Genomic DNA, 19,333 nt, shown 5'->3' with positions numbered 1-19,333 from the left:
GTACGCGCATTCGGCGTGAGGGATTCTGGATTCAGATTCTGGGACTCACGGAGTTCCTCGTGCGGCAGGCGCAGTTTTCAACCCTGGCTGCAAGCGATTCTTCGCAACGAAGCTCGAACCCGTTGGAGAGCCTTGGTTCCCGAGAAGGAACGCGATCTACGAGGAACTAGCTTGAACATGGAGATGGCCGTTAAGAGCTTGATCAGAAGCGCGGCGCTCTTGGGTCGTATGTTGTAGAAATAAGAGCCTTCTGTGGAATCTACCGCTCGGAAGCGGTACGGTGCACCGAGAGCTGTTTCAAATTGCCGCCTGCAGAAAAATGACGTCAGGCGCGCCCGAGCAAAGATGGCGGCGCCCATAGGCGCCGATGATCACCACTCCATCCATCTGCACACACAGCTAGAGACTCCAGAGACAGGTCATTGCAGATCTTCTCACTCTCGAGGCGGGTCGCGGGCGGACCCCTGTGAGAGCTTGGAGGGTGTGCGCCGAAAGAGATCGCGTGGTGGAAGAAACCCTTAGCGAAATTCCTGAACAGAGCCGGTGAGTACTTTTGTGGTGAGATGTCCTCCGAGTAGACTCGTCTCTCCGTGATCGACTGATTGCCTGGTCCACGAGCGATCAGCCTACGGAGCGAGCCTTCGAAATCGGGCCGGGGGAAGTATTTCGGAACCAGTCAAGTCGAGCGGGAGACCATGTTATGTGGATGATGGATTGAGCATCGGTTGGTTCCCCCTGGAGGAGGGATCTGTTCGGATTGAGTCAAACGAAAAGTCGAGTGCAACTCGCTATTCTCCTCCGAGCAGAGTCCTCTTCCACTGGTCCTCGACGGCCGCAGGGCCGTCCAGCCAATCCTGAAAGGGTGCCGTTACAGCTTACGTCCGGCATACTAGATGGCGTTCAGTGTATGACGAGCCCAACCGGCTAAATTCTCTCCCATCCGACCCGGATTTATAAATAAATCCGAAAAAAACTTCCGACGTCGATCAGACACCGACGACCGGCCCTTGTGCAATCGGTCGGCTTTATTTTCGGGAGATCAGGTCCTGCTGAAAATCCAACGCACACGTAAGTGGGCAAACCAGTCGGCAGCCGATCGGCCCGGCCGCGCCAGTGAGTTCGCTCAGTCGCTACGCCGCTGTCCAAACCGCTCGGTGCGGACTGTCTGGATTCAAGTATTTTACATCCGCCCGTCATCCCGTCCCTAGGTCTGCGGACATCTGTTGTTGCCTTGCAGACGCGTGTAGGCTCAGATCTGATTGTGATGACTCGTGTCTATGAGAGTCGTGCGAATGAGAACTCCTCACGGTGATAGGTATGCACTCCGCACTCTGAGACGGTCGGCAACGAAAGTTTCACTCGTCTCTTGGATTTCCAGCAATGCGTGCCATCAGCCGACTCGCCAACAATATCCGGCGACAGCTAGATCCGCGGAAAGAATCGGAAGCTCAGCGAGCCATGTCGGGGTATAAAGCGTAAGCTCCGAAGCCGCCGCTCTGTCATATCATATTTTTTAGGGATTCTTGCAGTCGTAAAGCGTTGACGCACTCATGCACGATCGTCTTGCGGTCTGTGCTACGGATCTTGCTGCGGTCGAGACAGACGCCGATGAACAGCATCTCATCGAGCCTCTCTGCTTTACTCATCAGGAACACCATGTTCTCCTCCCCGGCAAAGACCACCTCTGCTTCGATTCACACCGCCATGAAGGGTCCTCTACACTCCGCACGGGTCGAACCCAAACCTTCACCGCCGTCGACCATGCTCGATGCTCTCGATCCCGTCCAGGTCAAACTCTTGAAGGAAGAGTGCATTCTTGTCGATGAGGCCGACAAAGTGGTCGGCACGGGCAGTAAGGAGGACTGCCACCTGATGTCCAACATCAATAAAGGTGGGTGTGATTCGCTCGCTTTATTCCCGAATGTCGATTGAGAATCTTCCGACTTTTTGCGATCGAAACCTGAAAAAAATTCATAGCCACCGGCACGGCGAATTCATTTCGCTGGAGCCCGGGGCGACAATTATTCTAATGTTGCGGAAGAAATCGATATCAGGCCGTGCGAACGGAGTCTGACTCGAAGAAATTCGGATAATAATCCATAATAATCATTCATTATTTTTGTAGGGCTCTTGCACCGGGCGTTCTCCGTGTTCCTGTTCAACTCGAAGGGAGAGCTGCTCATACAACAAAGGTACGGTTCTGATATCCCGAACATCATGGAGTTCTTCTGATTTTCCTCTCCACATTCTACGCCAAGTCTGTCACTTCCGATGACTCGACGGCGGTGCCCGACAATTGAGGAGCTTCCTCTCGGGATTTCTCTGGGAAAAAAACTCTCTCGGGGTTCTCTCATCGGCGCTTCCTACTTCGTACGTAAATGACATCACTCCTTGGAATCCGCAGGTCCGACGCCAAAATCACGTTCCCCGGGTCGTACACCAACTCGTGCTGTTCACATCCTCTGGCAGTGCCCACGGAGCAGACAGAGGACCCCGTACAAGGGGTCAAAGTGGCTGCGCAGCGACGGATCTTCGCAGAACTCGGTATCCCGACCGAGGAGGTGAGCAATGGATGTTTACCGGAGCCCGTAGATAGGCGAACATGGACCGATGGGGAAAGATACGTAACCATACCGAGCAAGATGGCTCATCGATATTCATTCGTTCCGCCCCCTGTTGCAGCTGCCACTTGAATGTTTCCATTACATCACACGTATAAAATACATGGCCGCATCGGACGGGATGTGGGGCGAGCACGAAGTGGACTACATTCTATTTGTGAAAAAAGATATCAAGATTATGAAGCCGGATCCCAATGAGATCAAGACGATCCGCTATTTGAAGAGGAACGACATCAAAGAATTCGTCAGTAAGTCACCCTGACTCCTAAGGCCAGAGTTCGATCCGTGAACGCCATTGGTGAATCGACGAGAGCTTTTTCGAAGACTTCCCGCTCCACTCTGCAGGGCCAGTGACGAGAAGATTTTTTTCAGGTGAAATCGAGGATCGCGGCGAGAAGCTGACACCTTGGTTCCAACTGATCCTGAACACTTTCCTAGAAGAATGGTGGAGCAATTTAGATAACCTGAAAAAATTTGAATCCCATGATCAAATCCATAAGCTGAACTAGGAGGCCCGCGGAAATGCGCAAAGTTCTAGGGGGATCTCGGGTTGGACGCGATTGCCTGGCGTGTCATCTGTCGCTGTCGGATCGAGCCTCGAGAGATTCAGCCTCTTCCCCCCGATGGACGTTTGTGCCGACAGCACCCGATAGCACCGGCGGAACTAAGACTGACTCACTTGATTCCGGGAAATCTGAAACCGTCGATTTCCATTCCACTCGGGGACAAAATGGAACTATCGAAGACTCAAGGTTCCTATTTTAGAAAGTACTCACTACTCACCCCTTAGACATGACAACCGTTCAGGAACTTCCGATTGCTCTCGGGAATCAGAACACCATAGGAGCTCTCGATGTTTCTCTCGAATGAGCATAAGTTGGGCTTGAGCTGACATTCCACTCAGCAGCGTGATGGCCTCTAGACTTGAGATTCCGCGGTGGATTCGAAGCTGGACGAGCTCGAGTCTACATGGTCGCTAACTATGATGAATTTGATAAAGGAAAGATTCGACTGTAAACTAGGAACAAATGGACCAGATCTGTGGGGTTCAAGTTTCGAGCGTATGCATTCCAATTCGTTGGGTTCATACTTGGGATGGAGATGACCAACTTTGTAAGATATGGAAAGTCTCGCGGATCGATTGTTATCTTATGGAGTTTGTAGATATTTGGAAAATGAAGATTTCTGTGAAATGAGATTTGTTCTCCTTACCTGCTTCCCGACTCCTGAATAAAGGAATTGTTCACTGTTCCCACTTTATTTGTCCGAGTCGTGTCGTGCTCGTGGTCCTGGTCGATTCGTGATCAGTGATCATAATCATCGAGGTGATTCAATAATTGTGCCTGAGGCTCATATCGTCATTTTCGTCAACATTTTCTCAACATTCCCACGGAGAAATTGCAGCTTATGCATATGCCCAGCCCTCAGCGGACTTGGCGCAAGTCTTCGCAGCTGGAGCGCCGAAGAGTCACATGCGCGTCTCGCATTTTGTTTCCATTCTCGCAGACCGCGGCGCTTCACGCCATTTTCGAGCAGTCGCCGGGGCGTTTGCTTCGAGAGCCTGAATCTATACGGATCAAAGTTGCTTTTCTCTCTCTTGTTCAGATTGTTTGAGACTCTTCTTCACCGATCCACTTCAGACTCCTCGGAGGGTGAGTGCACCGATGATGTCCTTTCTTTTTCGATGAGTATGTGCTGTCGAGCTTTCTAGGCACCGAGGAGGACAGCGTCGCCAAGGTTGGCAGAAACGTACGGTCGATACTTTCCAACCCCCTGGTGGGGAGCTGGAACGCTGCATGAAGCTCTACTGCGACTGCGAGTCCGAGGTCCGAGATGAATACTTCCGATAACGATCGGCAGAATTGTCGCACCACTCTCGTCGAGTCCGGATTCGTCTGACACTATCCGACTCTAAATTTGAAGGCATTGCAGTTCCGTTCCGGCTACTCTAAACCATTGAGTGACCAATTCAATGTGGCGAATCGACGGTATGAGGTTCGGGAGCACCGACGATCTCTCCTCCGACTTTTCAACGCAGAAGACGTGCAGAGAGGACATAAGGTGCATCGCTGTCGGTGATGCAAACTCCGGAAAAAATCAACTCCTCGCAGCCTGTGAAAAAATCGATTCGGATAAGGAACAGGCAGTGTTTCTGGAATACTCGACTTGCAAGTTGTACAACGACATAAATCACAAGCTTGTTTTCAAAGGATTTTCGGGTGAGTTGCCTGGCTGTTCCGAATAACTTGAGGTGTCCAGCCCAGAGCCCAGCGAGAGTCGGCCTCCCTGAGAGAGAGCTCTCGGTGAGCATGGTACCAGCTCCGTGGCAAACAAGATTTCTCATTCTCAACCGTTGGCAGGCCAAGAAAACACTCACAACCTCAGGCGGATGTCCTACATCGAGCCTACCGGAGTGTTTCTGGTTTGCTTTTCCGTGGTTGACAGGGAGCAGTTCGAAAACGCTACCGATAATTGGATCGGAGAGATAAAGAGCTACGCGCCCGGATCACCTTATTTGCTGATCGGAACTCACACAGATCTCCGGAAAGACCCGATTTATCGACAACAGCTGCAGCTAGAGTCCAAGAAAGTTGTGACCAAGAGAGAAGCGAGGCGGAAAGCCTTCATCCATGAGTGCAAATATCTCGAATGCTCTTCGACAACTCTGGTACCCCATTCATTGACTCAATGGACTCAATGTACCTACTAGCGTGGGGAGTCGGAAGAATATGTGCTCGGTCATGACGTGCTCTAGGGGGCTCCTTCATTTTCAGAGAGGGGTGAAGCAGGTGTTCAATGCTGCCATTAGCGCCGCCCTCCAGGGTGACTACGCTGAAGCTCTCCGGAGAAGAGTTTGTCAAATGATGTGATCCGCCACTTCTGGGGGTGTCACAAGGGATCACGCGTGGACCGTCTCATCTGCCTTAAATATCTGAAGAGCAGCGCCCTCCTCTGGTTGTATCGAGGAAGAAGTGTGGAGACCCGCTATCCAAGGCTCTGCTATCATTTGCATGTTGTGGTAAGCATTTGGAGCCAACAAGGAGAGATTGCTTCACGACAAGCCTATCTTTATCCTTGCGCCGAGGTGAACCTTGTGAGTCACTACTTGCAGGTGTTCGAACTGCTCAGGATCTGATCGATATCATCCTCGTCTCATCGACTCACGGACACGAGTCTCCCGCCGATTTGCGCACTCCTCTGACGTCGAAAACTCTCAGGACCTGTAATTCGACGACTTTGCCTCAATGATAGAATAAAAGATTCAAAATACGCAACTTCTTTCTCTTCTTCGATGCTTGACACCAGCGTAGGCGTCACGGACATCTAATCTGGAGCAGGTGTCAAGGATTCCCACAGAGAACTCCCGCTCCGGTGGACCGAGGCAGTCTGGCGTGGTTCGAGTCGTTTTGCTGAAGGAATATTTGAGACGACCATCGATTATTGGAATAAGAACGCCGGCCTCTAGCTCATCCCCCGGGATTTTTCCCCGGAAGTAAAATTTGAGATTTATGCATTTGGAGTTTTGGAGTCAGCACTTTTTTTGAGCCGTGAGGGTCAACCTCCTTTAAAATCCCATTTATTATCACGAAAAGGAAGGAAATCAGTTCTCGAGACAGGCGTATGTGTCTTCATCGATCGTTGTGTAGACATGGCCTTCATTCGACAAGAATTCAAGTGCATCCCGGGCCTCCCGTTCGGACACGCCGTGCATGTTGATCTTCTGGAGCAACTGCGGGACGAGGAAGGAGATTAAACGGAGACAGAAAGGAAGAAAAAAGGTCAGAGCGAGCAGCCGGCTGGACTCACTTTGTTGATATGGAGTCCTTGGGAATCGTTTGCTCCAGCTTCCTTGATGGCTTGATAGACCATCTGCTGTTTCCTATTGAGACCTGGAACTCCGCTGTCGTCGAAGGTGGTCCCATTGTTAATCGGAGCAGAGGACTTGGATGGCTGAGAGGGAGCTTGGCTTTCTCCCAAGATGGCCTGGAGTCTCTTCTCAGCAGTGAGATAATAGACTCTGGCTTGGACGCACTCCATCATGTGGAGCGACACCTCGTTCAGGGAAGAGACCGCGCGGAGCTTGATGAGGTTGATCATGGTCTTCATCTCCTCGTCTCGATTGACCGATTGTTTTCGCAGGGTGCCAAAAACCTGAGATGAATGAGAATCGATTCAAATCAGAGAGACTGTGGAATAAACTCGACGCCTCTCGGGACGGATGGGATCGATGTTGACTGACCTTGATGTACATGCCTTCGTTGAGTCGCTCCAGTTCAGCGTCATTCGTATCCATTGACTGGCAGATGACTGGAGGACCGGTCCTATCATCGACAACCAGGGTGGCCTTAAGACTGGATATTTCGATCGATCGAACTACTCCGACCAAGCAGACCTGAAGGGGCCAAGTCATTAGATTGATGATCGAGAACGATTATATTATTCACATTTCTCCCATCTCGCCCGCAATCGAGTCGGAGCAATGCCCCGACGCGTACCGATTTCCGGTCCGCACAGTGCATCCTCAATTTCGGAGCTGCGCGCGCGGGTGTACGACTTACCTTTTCAGCTTCGTGACTTCCGAAGGTCCATCTTTCTCCTGTCATCGAATGAATGTCTGCGCATGTCAACGGTGTCAAGTTTGGAGGAGCTCTTTGGCGATCCTTTTTTGCTGCGAATAGGCCATAACCATGATAGATGAGTGTGGAGATTCAAGTCGCCACCATTCGAGCCTCCAATAGTCGCAGCTCGCAGCACTAATAATCGCCGTTGAAGTGCTATCTCTCCGACGATCACGATAACGAAGCGATCAGTTCAAAAAAATGGTCTTTGAGATCAAGTTGAGCGTTAAAATCGAAAGTGTCTTTTAGACCGAAAGGATTCGATAATGCCGAGCCTAGTTATGAGAAAATGACTTTCCGCGGGCTCCGGAGCAACTTCTTCCATTCTCGGAATTTCCGTCTCTGCAGGCTGAATGCACCGATTACGCAGGATTCACCACAGGTGCATTTGTCTGGATCTCAGATCATATAGACTACATAGAATCGTGATGACACCGTATGTCACGATCGGACATCGTAGCGAATCTTTCCGTGAGGCTCCTCAGAGTCCCTGGGACCAGATTTTGGCAAGACGGTATTCACAGAGCGTTCTGTGTTTCCTCTTCGATGAGCCTGAGTCGTAGAGCTCATCATCGATCGAATCCTCCGAACTTACCCCATCACTGAAGGATGAATCTATATCAAAGCCTCCGGCTTCAGCGTAAACGTCCATAGTCCTATCCGCGGGTCACTTGGCAGCCAGCGAGATACGATTCCTCGACAATAATTCTGACTTGAAGGCGCCAAAACCCTTCGCGCCAATATTCTGCTCATGAGCTGATGTTTTGCTTGCGACTAGATGTCCGTCTGATCCGAAGTGTATGAGCATGAGCAGTGAGCAGCCATCCGATTTGTTAAATGGCGGAGATTCCAATTCTCCTCAAGCAGCTTTATTGGCGTGTCGAATAAATCAGGGTTTCGGAAATCTAGGGATGCTTTTCCCCAGTTATGTTTTACCGGAGCATACGCTCTCAATGATCCCAAGAGAGCTTAGCGGAACGAAGCGGGGGATTGAATAGAAAGTATCTCAACTCTCGAGAGCCCCGGGAGGGGAATAAGGATATGCCTTTGGATCATGGGGGACTCCTCACGGAACGGTCTCAGAAAACCTCCGCCATTTATTAGAATATATTCGCCAACGAAGGACGGCAGAAGGGAATATTTGAAGATGAGGTCCAATTGCGGGCGATGATGGCGGTGATCTTCGCTCAGAGAGAAAGCTATTGATTTGGCGATTACCACCCAATATGCGCTTCTCTACGGCCATACCTACTCTGCTCCATGACAAAAGAAGACTGATGATGGACTCAATTTTGAGTGAGCCCGCGCTCATTTAGACCTTTCAAAGAGGGCGTCTCCCAACCGCGTAAGGAAGGTTCCTCACGAATCTCAGTCGAATGTTTCATTATTCGTCTTGGGAAGAACTTATCAGTCCGGTTGAAAATCATTGTCAGAAATCAGAACCATGTTCTCATGATTTCATTCGACTCCCCGTCTCGAATATTTTCTAGAGGATTGGCGATTTTTTTTCCAGTGCACAGCTCGCAAAGTGGAGGTACTCATGATGAGGAGCCCTATGCGACAAGATGGCCACCGCCTAAACTCCTTTTCCGTGATCGCGTTCAATTGAAGAGACCCGATACCAAAACAGTATATCCAGAATTATATCCAGTGTCAGACTCTTCGCTCCCTCGATCTCTAGAGATTTTGAAGGAGTCCACCTGTTCGAGACGACGGTAAGAGATCGTCCGGCTATTCAACGGCGATCTGGAGATAGGATTGTTCTCTGGATTCTTTCTGCGAATCATTTCTCCTCCAAGCCTCGTTCGAGTTCCGCAAGGGAATCTTACGAGTGCCCCCGTTTCCGAATAGTCCACCAACAACCCACAATATGCGCTCGGGCGGGCGACTCACACAGACTGATTTTTCTCCTCTCCCAAAACAACATGGCCGCCCGGATGTGTTGTGATGATGTGAGATGATTCCACACCACCACCGCCACCCAGTCAATCTCGTCGTCGACCGATTCAGAATAGATCGTCGAACTTGGGGGTGGTCTTGCTTTTCTTTCTGAAACCGTTGAAGACGGCGAGTTGGAGTGTTCTAGGTGTCAACGAAACGAAGCCGCTTTTCGAGCAGCGACGAACAAGTGAGTTTAGGCGTTAGGCTAACCAAATTCACGCGAGGCACACTCGGATAGCATGGACTGTATTTGTCGTGGTCGGCGAAATCTCCCATCTGTGCAGAGACCAGGAGAATCCCCTGACCTCCGCGAGCGTCGGAGCAGGCTTCAGCTTGCATTCTTGATCAGCGAGACCAGATCGTTCGTTGAAGAAATAAGCGTGCAGTGGCATCGAGTTGGCGATGATTCTATCGGAGCCAGCATCCCTTGTCTGCGGGAGAAGGACTCGACGGAATGGATTTCTGAGCTCCTGACTCCCAAGCGAGCGACCACATGAGCATCATTACGAAGTATCCTCGTGAGCTAAGATCCATCATCTCGTGGAGCGTCCCGAGTCTCTGGGCCACGGTGGAGATCTCCCCGTCGGCGGATACCATGACTCTCTATCGACACGGAGTTGGAGGCCGATAGGAATATCCATCGATCGAACTTTATCCCTCGCGAACAGCACTATCCACGTCCTTCGTGGAATTTGAGGTCGGGTTTGTCGGAAGCGAGTCTCCTGTACCTATCTTAATCACCATCACAGTCAAGCAGATCAACGGGAATCAAACCACTCTCGTCTCACTCCTACTTACTCACGTTACTCCCGACAAAAAAGACACGCTTGCACCCCGATTTGGATGTCGAACATGAATGATATCGAAACGAGTCTCCATGTGATAAGATGTTCCCCTAGAGGAACCGGAAGTCTCGAATCTCGACCTGGGGAAGAGCCGGAAAATGTGTCGACTCGGAATGGGAAGAAATTCTAGACGAGGAATTTCGGTATCCGATTCGGGATCAAGATGAAGAATCCGTCTTCTATAGAATCCCTTGCTTGACTGAATTTGAGGTCAAGCCCTGTCGCCTGTTTCTTATCTCTGGTCTTATCGAGACGGTGCCCTGAGACACGTCGTATACGGCGTCGCATGCTAACGCGTCGTCGCATAAAACACTCTTTCTACTGATCGTAGGTCTGTTCGGCCGTGCGCCGTTAGCTGATCAGTCACCACTCGAACTCCTGAACAGTTATTTGCCTTCTGGCGCACTACATTCTTGATTGTTAGTTGTTCTCCCAAAGCGTTCCGAAATCGACGGACTTCTGCGGCTCATATCCGGAGAAAAGTGTGCGACGGCGACCTGAGTCTCATCGCTTCCTATTGCGTTATCTTCAACAGCGCAGTGAGTTAGGTCGAAATCGGGAGTTCAGAGAGCCGTCGACAAACTAGGTGATGAGGCTTTTATTCAAAGTGCCAGCTCATGCTCGTGACTTTTGCGGGGGTGGACGTCAACGAGTGCCTTGGTCACTCTTCCTTTCAACGGCTGCCTTTGTCGAGGCTTCGAGCCGCGGGCTGAGACCGGCTTCGATCATTTGCGAGTGCGCTGTTCCCTGGTCGTGACTGAGTTGTGATGGTCGGATTCTCACCGGGAAGACAGGCTTTCTCAGTCCGAGAGTGTGAACATTTACGTTTTCCCGTATGTATGATATGAACCTCCCCATCCTTCTTCTAGTGCTATCGCAAACGATTCGATTCTACTCGACTCGCGGTCGATCGAGAATCCAGAATCCAGAGAATTCATGCCGTCGAGGTATCCGAGCTAGCAGCAGAACCGAAGCAGTATTGGTGACACCACCTAGTGGTAATGGCGCTAGCGGTAGTCGCAGTCGACTCTCGTCGCGCAGTGTCAACACTCACCCGAAGAGATGATTCCGAACATATTTCCGCACACAACATTTGAATGAAACATTTATCTCTCTGTTACAGTTGAGTCGCCTAGACCTGAACATACCTGAACACTGAGCCGATCTGATCACAACCAAGTGAACCAACATCCAAGCGTAGTCCAGGCTACGGCAACAAAAGTGCTCGGGACGTTTCCACAAGGGATCAAACACGGGGACAAATAGAAAGGCTTGCTACATGTACATGATCCGGTCCGATACACTTCCAAAAGGTGGAACTTCTGCATCTAGCGCCACACATTGACAAGTGCGGAAGTCAGACATCTTTTATCGATTCATCGATCGATCTGTTCATCTGGCCCTCCGACGTACCATCGTCCGTCCATCCATCCAACCATCCATCAATCCTTCATCAGTCCTGACTGACTGACTCCAGACATTGCGGGAGCCATACTCACTACAAGTCTACGAACTCACGTAAAACAGTCACATCTCGACTCTGTCCGAGCTCAGTTTCTGTTTGAAGTTCAGTTGAGCAAGAGGACGCCGACGAGAACAACATTGAGACTCTACAACAACAGCTGATAATTATAATTGTAAAAATTATAATTGGTCCATCATAACCTCAACAGCAGACTTATTATATACCAGTCTAAACACCTACAACAAAAAGCAAGAAAAATGCCTTTTGACATGGATGACAACGGACGTGCTCCGAAACGCCAACGTACGGAGGCCTTAAAGCCCAATCATATTGTTCTCATGACTATAAGAAACGCTCTTTATCCCATCGACGTCGAGGTGATCTACAAGATCTCTCACACTCTGGGTAGAGTCCAGAGAATCGTAATCTTTAGGAAAAACGGCGTTCAAGCCCTTGTCGAATTCGAGAACGTCGACCAAGCCACTCGAGCAAAAAACGAATTGGACGGCGCTGATATCTATCAAGGATGTTGCACTCTGAAACTGGAGTACGCTAAACCATCGAAGCTGAACGTTTACAAGAACGATAAAGACACTTGGGACTATACCGGCAGCCTTGACGGCAAGGAGAAAGATCCAGGTAATTTAGCAAGGGGCTTCGCTTTCCCTGTTCAGTCTGTTTTCGCAATCGATACGACCCCCAGAGTCGTGGGTGCTCATCAGAGGAGGAGCTGGAATTCCACTTCACTTACAATAATTGCACTTCGTACTCGTTCCAGGACGCCATAAGGCTGCTCTTCTAGGACCGCCCCCACTCACGACGAACAATGGTTTTGCCGGACCTGGACCTTCTGGTCCCGGAGCAGGAGGTCCCCCGGCTTACAATTCGTACGACGAATCTTTCAATAGGAATCGTCAGCCCCCTGCAGGGCCTCAGGGCCGAAACGGAAACTACGGACAACAGGAAAGTGGGTTCGATTACCATCACGGGAATTACGGGGGTTTACCTCCGGCCAAAGGTGGTGGTCAATACGGGGAGCGTCGAGAGACCCTCCAATACGAACGGAGAGGCGAGCGGTCCGAGGACTTCGGTTCGCCGCCTGTCGGAGGACCGCGGAGCGGCGCTCCGGGTTTCAACAGTCTCCCTCTGCCGATGCAGAACGTCGGATGTGTCTTGATGGTGTACGGGCTGGCGCCGAGAATTAATACCTCTCACTTGTTCAACTTGTTCTGCCTTTACGGTAACGTGATTCGCGTCAAGTTCCTCAAATCGAAGCCCGGTTGCGCGATGGTACAGATGGGCGACGGGCCATCGGTGGAGCGCGCCGTGCAGAACGTTCACAACGCGGTCATCTTCGATCAGACGATCCAAGTGAATTTCAGTAAACAGCCCTTCCTTCACGAGGAAGTGAAGGCGTACGACCTCCACGACGGTACACCTTCGTTCCGCGAATTCAGTAAGAGCCGAAACAATCGCTTCACGAACACGGAGCTTGCGGCCAAGAACCGCATCCGCCCACCGTCGAACACATTACATTTTTTCAATGCACCAAACGACATATCGGAAGAACGACTCAAAGACGTCTTCAAGAAAGAAGATTTGACACCGCCGACGAAAATCACCATGTTCGAGAACAAGAACCTTAAGAGTCAGACCGGCATGTTGGAATTCGAGACCATCCAACAATCGACAGAAGCGCTCGTGATCTGCAACCACGCTCCGATTCAAAGTCCCTCTTCACCTTTCCCATTCCTTCTGAAACTCTGTTTCACCTCAGGTAGCTATCCGAAACATTTCACCGAAGCGCAGCCTGGCAACGCAATCGGTTCAGTCGTGATGGAGAAAGACATGTGAGGCACATTCAGCGGTAGAGTTAGATCGAACCCTTCGACGACGAGTCACTCGAATTTTTCGTCCCACCCGCCTCCATTCCCCCCTCTCGTCCACTCGAATCGCAGTGCTCATTGCCTCTCTCCGTTCTCGAACCGGCGTAGGAAGACAGTCGTCAACGTCAAGGTTCTGCGGACCCGAGACGAGTCGAAATATTTTGCCTGAGAGTCAAATTGTTCAACTTTCAAGAAACGATATTATTCGCGCGGATCGATCTCCTCGATACAGCCCCGTGGCATGCACTTCCCGCCCCTGGCTGCAATACTTCATCATATCGTATCCTTCGATTGGCGGGTAGTGAACAATTCGGGGAAATACTTATCGGCATAAAAAGTCAGGCGGAGGAAAATGATGCCCTCAGAGAGACTCATATTCACATCAGTAGTGAACCACCGGCCAGGAGCCATGAAACGCCGCAAAACATTCGATTTCATTTCTATCCATTTTCCTGCATTACATTATATTACTTGAAGTCGTTGCAATGATCGTCATCGTGAGATCTCTTGAGAGTTATGATTAATGGCTCTCAGTGTACATGCCTACATGTCAGTTTGTCTTTCTGTCTGTCCCTCGATTAAAGTGTCTGTCCGTTCCTCTATCTGTCATGAATGGATCAATTGGTGCATTTCAATATATTGAGTCCTTGTGCCTCTCGACGCATGAGCACGAAAGGTTCGTCGAGAGAGAAACGAGAGTTCGTCGAGCAGAAAATCGACTTTATGAAACGCCGTTGCGGGGATTCGAGAGGTATAAAATCTAGATAGGAAGCATCGATCCTTCTGCTCTCTATTGAAAAATGAATCAAGGCAGCGATTTGAACCAATTCGAAGTTTGAGAAGCTCTTGCAATTTGTTCAGTGGTGTTACTGCGGCCAGTCGTGAATAAAACATCTCTGCGAGACCAATTATTCTGTGTGCTCCCTCTGACCATGACCGGACGACTGTCATCCCCTACAGGTAGTCTCGACCGACTCTGACGAACGCAGGAGCTCCCCCATCGTACACCTGGAATCTGGGCGGAGCCGATTGATATTTGAATCCCCGAAGGCCGTCACCGCGATAGTCGTAGCTGGGTCTACGATGCCTCGAATCCGCTTCTCACGCCGTATGTCGCTGAAGTTCATCAACATACGGAGAGAATATCATGACGCCTCGTTTTCCGTCGTCTTCCGATAATTTTCCCTTGATATTCCCGATGGGCTAGCTCAAGCCTCGTGATCGGATACAGCCGTCGGGGATCTCGCGTGATTTTTCTACGATTTAGAAACTTTGAGCGTTTTATTCAGGGACTGAAAATTTATTTGTTCCGATCCTTGCTGAGTACGTCGCATCAGTGTTTCTTAACGAGTTCGGTGCAGTGTTTGCCCTTGATCTTGAGGAGATCGATCATTTTGTCGATGGTCTTCTGATCGACATGGGGCAGCTCTTTCTTAGTAGCTTCGTGGATTTCCTGTGAATTTCGAGTCCCAAAGTGAGCGGTGATAGCGGAATCGGAATACGTTTCGTCGTACGACGGTGATAGTGACTTACGTCGATGATTTTCATCTGCTCTTGGAGAGTCTTTTTGCAGAGAGGCTCCTTCATGATCTCTTTGTCGATGATGTTGGTGAAGATCTTAATATCAGCCTCAGGAAGCTTCCAAGATTCCTACGATGGAATGATCGAATTAAATATCAACAGAACTCCTTGCTCTGAAGGTGTCGGAGACATCCAGCTGGGGGCGAGGCAAGAACTCACGGTGTTGGCAGCAAGAATGTCCTTATTGATGCAATCGACGACGGATTTCCTCACGACCGTGTCCTCATCTGCGGACGCGACGACAAACAGGAGGGCGGCACAAACTACGACTGGCTTGAACATTTTTCTCGGCTGGAACCCGACGGCAACGGATCGCTTAGGTTTTCATTTTGAACTCAGTCGACTTCTCCGCTCTAAGATTCTATCCGGTGTGCGTAGCGGAAGATTTACTTACACGCTTATTTCGAGGAGCACGAAAGTCTGGATAGCTTTGTTGGGCTGCAAACGCTCTTTTATATGAGAGCGGCTATTCCTGGGAAGGTTCCGTGTCTCTAGGAAGTTGAAAGAGCAAGCTAAGAAAATATTTGGCGTGTCATGAGGGATACACCTACCGGATAGGGAGCGTAGCGTGTTTGGGTCGTCTTGGGCAAACGGATCGTTCTCCCCAGGATGACCCACACTCATATCTCACAAGAGGCGATCCCAGGAAATCGAAGCGCCTCGAATCATATGACTCGACTTCCATTTTTCAACCCGAAGTCAAGAATACTGGACGTCGTTCTCCGGTGTGCGAAGTTGCTGACTCTAGGAACAGGAATCAACTCCAGTCGATCGGACAGAATTGATTGAGACCATCAGCTACCTTGCGAAAGGCATGGGACTCCAGCAAGTGTCTCCGCGTTCCCCATCAGGCTGATCGCGTTCATTCGGGAGGGGAGGAAGATGAGACTAATTTTCCCATGGCCTTCGGCTCAGTCACTCAGGAGCTCCACGCTCGGGACGGAAGGACGAAATGAATTCTCGTCCGGGAAAATAGAATTTATTTATTTCGACGCGGGAAAATAAATATTCGTCAATTCACTCTGGAAGGTATGTACAGCTTTCTACACAACAATATCGAGTACTAAATACTTCTAGTGATCCGAGAGACGATCCAGTTCATTGGGCCCGCTCGCCTGAGCTATCGTTGCATATGCTTTTCGTCGGAAGCGAGGACCGCCACATGAGCGGTCCCCAAAGCGATGATTTGACGAGAGAAAATCTTGAACATATGGGCAGAGTATCTTGAAGGCTCTCCAGCACCTAGGAGCGGTGAGTTTATCGTCGACCTCGGTGTTCTTCACGGGTGAGTCTGGGCAAAGGTTTCTCGATTCCTCCTAAAACTTCCAATGCTGATGCGCTCGCGAATATTAGTGGGTGATGTATTGGACGCCCGCCATCATCATGATTCCGAGGAAAACACTTAGGAATTGTTTGACAGATTCTCTGAAAGCGATTCATTGCGATTAGAATTCGAGATCCGTAGCGCGTTTCCGGTCCAGATCATAAGCCAGTATCTGCGCTCGACCCACTTTGGCTGATCCTCCTTCAACAGCTCCGGGAGCACTCCGATCAGCGCGATGTTCAAGAACCCGCCGGCAGTGAATGGCAATATCCACGTCGTGCACCTAGCGGTGGTGTGGGGTCGTTATTGTTCTACCCTTCGAGACAATACTAAAATGCTTCCAGTGACGGAGTTTGATGTATCTTAGGGAGGCACGGGGGTCGGAACGAAAATCTCTTACCGACCAAGAGTTTCCAGACGCTCAACAGACAGAGCAGTGATGGCACCTATCATCCCAATCGATGCTGTACTTAGCTGAGCTTTCGCTGCCTGGAAAGATTCACTGTTAGCCACGAAGCTCTGCTAAGGGTGCTAGCATCCTTCGCAAGGCTATTCATACTTTCAGAATCTTTCGGGAGCGATCATACGTCGATAGCACTAGAGCGAAATCGAAGTCCCAAACAGGACTTCAGGGAGGTCCGACGCACCTGCCATCTCGAGAATCCCGATTTGAGCAGAATGGCGAAGTCTCCGATTTCATGCGGGATCTCATGTAGAAGGATCGCGAATGTTGTGACGAGACCGACCTGGACATCGCGGAAGAAAATGAGCGTTGGACGCCTCAGGCTCTCTCAGGAGTCCTCTCATGCAGCCTCTGGGTCTCTAGAGAGCGTTGATCGAGAAATGTATCATTTTCCTCACCTGCGGACCGGCTATGAAACTTCCCGCGACGGCGAGTCCGTGACTAAAATTATCGATGGCGTTTGCAACCAGATTAAGGTACCCTGGAAAGAATCTTCAGTTCCAACGAATTGACTATCGAAGTCTCGACCCTGCCCGAAGATTCAGCCGGGATGCAGTGGCGTGAATAGGGGAACGAGGGAGCGCAGGCGGGTCTCGTGCTCCGAGCGCCGTTTCCGAGGGTCGCGGAATCGGTTCAGCACTTTCGACCAAAGCAGAAGTTTCCTTTCGTGCGCCCCGGGCGCCCCGAACTCTATCAACGCCTCTCCTGAAACGGGGGTCTTCCCTAGGGGGAGACCTTCTGCCCGGTTTCGTGCACATCTCTTCCAACATTCCATGCGTTCATGAGAAACGGTCCTCCGGAAACAAAGCTCTGATCGAGGAACATCTCGACTGATCGAAGGAATGTGAAGAGACCGCACCGCGGGTCACTCACCGGAAATGTGGATGAGATCTGTGTTTTTTTCTTTCGTGCCGTTCTCCTTCTGATCCTTCTTGACTCTGCTGTACTGGATTCGCTCCTGGGAAGAAATGACACCTGGTGAAGCACTCTTTCGATGAAAAATTCAACTATCCCTGATTCCTGCCGATTGATTCACTAATCGCACAGGGCCTGCTGCAAAGCGGGCCAGAGAAGAGCCCTTTCCCACCTCCATCCGTTGGTGAGCAGAAACCAGAATCTCGACGAGCACGAACGTGAAGATCCCCACCAGGGTCCACATCCCGCAAATCCGTAGAGCAGAGTCATTATCGTGGTTTCCTTTAATCCCAACGACACCCCTTAGTTTGGCTTACGTTGCTAGTTTGCGAAAGTATACAGTCGAGAGGAGTTAGACTGAATTGTACCATTATTTTTTATGGCTTCGAAAGCTTCGGGCAGCAAATGCAGGAAAACGTCTCCCAAGAGTCCGCCAACAGCAAAGCCTAGGAATATTCTCAACGATCCCCCTGTAATTGAATGAAGACGCTTGAACTTTCTTTTCGTCTGGAGAATCGGAAAGGTTCGCGTGAGATGGTCAGCGAGAAAACGCCGGTCGCTCAAGCGACCTGGAGCTTGATTGACGGCAATGAGCGTTAACAGCAATCCCGCCATTCAAGCGAACACTCGATCCGAATAATCGTCAAGGTGAAGATGCATTCGAGACTCAGGGGCTGCGAGTGATTGTCAAAGCTTCCTGATGGATTTTCGAGCATCATGAGTATCCTCGATGTGAGAACTGCCGTCTTGGCGCTTCGTGGAGTTTCATCGGGATTAAAGTTTGTTCTTGAAGTACCTGTGTCGCCATCGGCTTTCAGGCGCAGTCCCATCTCAGGCGATATCACAAAGAGCGGCAAAATCCCGCTCAAGCCAACAGCACATGTAGCTCCTAACGTCCATAGCCATGTCCACAGACCCCTGAAGGATTTGAATGAATTGAGATACTATCACTATATCGAGAACGATTAGGTGGGTATTCCGCGAGAACTCCTCCCGTCACATACGAAGGGCACGCGGTGGGAGCGCCTCGTCCTGAAGAGGCACCCGAATGAATTTCACCGCGTCTTTTATCCAATCACTGCAGAAGACCACATTCAATCAAATCACGCATACCTGTCACCGTGTACTGCTTCCATGCTCAGTGAATGCAGCGCTTCCCTTCGACTCGCTCCTGCTAGAGCTTACTTGGCGAACTAAAGTCCGTGAGCCGGATGGACGGGACCTGTGCACGAAAGGAACGAACCTTGTTGAAGAGCCTCTTATATGAGTAGGCGAAAGCCGCTAAGGAGCTAAATATTGCCGGTATCTATATCTAAAGGAGAATTCCCCACCAAATCAATTGATTGATAACCCCTCTATCGGAAACATCACGTATGCTCAACGTCGCAAACCGGGAACGTTCCTCGATGAATCACTATTATCGGGTCCCTGCACTCGAAGCTTCGAAAAGATCCATCACGCCGACTCAGGAATGCGCCGGCCTGCTCACGACTGTTCCTATGTCAAAGATATCATTCCTAAGCATCGCCCCCCTCCACGGTAGGAGGGGTGGGCGGGGAGTCGTTGCAAAACCCTGCAATCTGTTCTAATGTCACAATCTCGTGTACTGAGAGCTACGAGGGAATGATAGAATATTTTGATGACTGCTCGTCGTTCGGTAGTCCTGCGCACAC

General features: G+C 50.4%; 6 protein-coding genes across 6 annotated transcripts; 3 read left to right on the top strand and 3 right to left on the bottom strand.

The window, feature by feature from the left end:
• The first annotated feature begins 376 nt into the window (after positions 1–376).
• LOC100904360 (isopentenyl-diphosphate Delta-isomerase 1) lies at positions 377–3,870 on the top strand. Its single transcript, XM_003741018.1, has 7 exons — positions 377–543; positions 1,379–1,475; positions 1,650–1,891; positions 2,126–2,192; positions 2,405–2,561; positions 2,683–2,869; positions 2,994–3,870. The coding sequence occupies exons 2-7, from the start codon at positions 1,381–1,383 to the stop codon at positions 3,128–3,130; spliced, it is 885 nt and encodes a 294-aa protein (XP_003741066.1). The 5' UTR covers positions 377–543; positions 1,379–1,380; the 3' UTR covers positions 3,131–3,870.
• Positions 3,871–4,307: 437 nt separating this feature from the next.
• LOC100904650 (cell division control protein 42 homolog) lies at positions 4,308–5,896 on the top strand. Its single transcript, XM_018638657.1, has 5 exons — positions 4,308–4,447; positions 4,545–4,840; positions 4,982–5,289; positions 5,396–5,640; positions 5,734–5,896. The coding sequence occupies exons 2-4, from the start codon at positions 4,594–4,596 to the stop codon at positions 5,489–5,491; spliced, it is 651 nt and encodes a 216-aa protein (XP_018494173.1). The 5' UTR covers positions 4,308–4,447; positions 4,545–4,593; the 3' UTR covers positions 5,492–5,640; positions 5,734–5,896.
• Positions 5,897–6,157: 261 nt separating this feature from the next.
• Positions 6,158–7,979, bottom strand: RPA2 (Replication protein A2). The gene is made up of 5 exons (XM_003741017.1): positions 7,832–7,979; positions 7,181–7,290; positions 6,862–7,014; positions 6,429–6,773; positions 6,158–6,351 (listed from the first exon to the last, which is right to left on the bottom strand). Exons 1-5 carry the CDS (start codon positions 7,890–7,892, stop codon positions 6,223–6,225), a joined length of 798 nt encoding a protein of 265 aa, XP_003741065.1. The 5' UTR covers positions 7,893–7,979; the 3' UTR covers positions 6,158–6,222.
• A 3,169-nt stretch (positions 7,980–11,148) lies between these two features.
• Positions 11,149–14,185, top strand: sm (heterogeneous nuclear ribonucleoprotein L). The gene is made up of 2 exons (XM_029110814.1): positions 11,149–12,130; positions 12,270–14,185. The coding sequence occupies exons 1-2, from the start codon at positions 11,749–11,751 to the stop codon at positions 13,343–13,345; spliced, it is 1,458 nt and encodes a 485-aa protein (XP_028966647.1). The 5' UTR covers positions 11,149–11,748; the 3' UTR covers positions 13,346–14,185.
• A 525-nt stretch (positions 14,186–14,710) lies between these two features.
• Positions 14,711–15,378, bottom strand: LOC100903829 (uncharacterized). Its single transcript, XM_003741091.1, has 4 exons — positions 15,353–15,378; positions 15,118–15,249; positions 14,911–15,027; positions 14,711–14,830 (listed from the first exon to the last, which is right to left on the bottom strand). Exons 2-4 carry the CDS (start codon positions 15,238–15,240, stop codon positions 14,711–14,713), a joined length of 360 nt encoding a protein of 119 aa, XP_003741139.1. The 5' UTR covers positions 15,241–15,249; positions 15,353–15,378.
• A 576-nt stretch (positions 15,379–15,954) lies between these two features.
• Positions 15,955–18,853, bottom strand: Zip99C (Zinc transporter Zip99C). The gene is made up of 10 exons (XM_003741090.1): positions 18,774–18,853; positions 18,457–18,578; positions 18,029–18,130; positions 17,833–17,942; positions 17,619–17,703; positions 17,144–17,226; positions 16,930–17,028; positions 16,683–16,771; positions 16,470–16,565; positions 15,955–16,383 (listed from the first exon to the last, which is right to left on the bottom strand). Exons 1-10 carry the CDS (start codon positions 18,794–18,796, stop codon positions 16,308–16,310), a joined length of 885 nt encoding a protein of 294 aa, XP_003741138.1. The 5' UTR covers positions 18,797–18,853; the 3' UTR covers positions 15,955–16,307.
• Between the last annotated feature and the right edge of the window lie 480 nt (positions 18,854–19,333).

Source organism: Galendromus occidentalis, unplaced genomic scaffold (genome assembly GCF_000255335.2).
Source record: "Galendromus occidentalis unplaced genomic scaffold, Mocc_1.1 scf7180000077121, whole genome shotgun sequence".
NCBI classification, from domain to species: Eukaryota; Metazoa; Arthropoda; class Arachnida; order Mesostigmata; family Phytoseiidae; genus Galendromus; species Galendromus occidentalis.
This window is presented reverse-complemented; position numbering and strand designations above follow the sequence as displayed.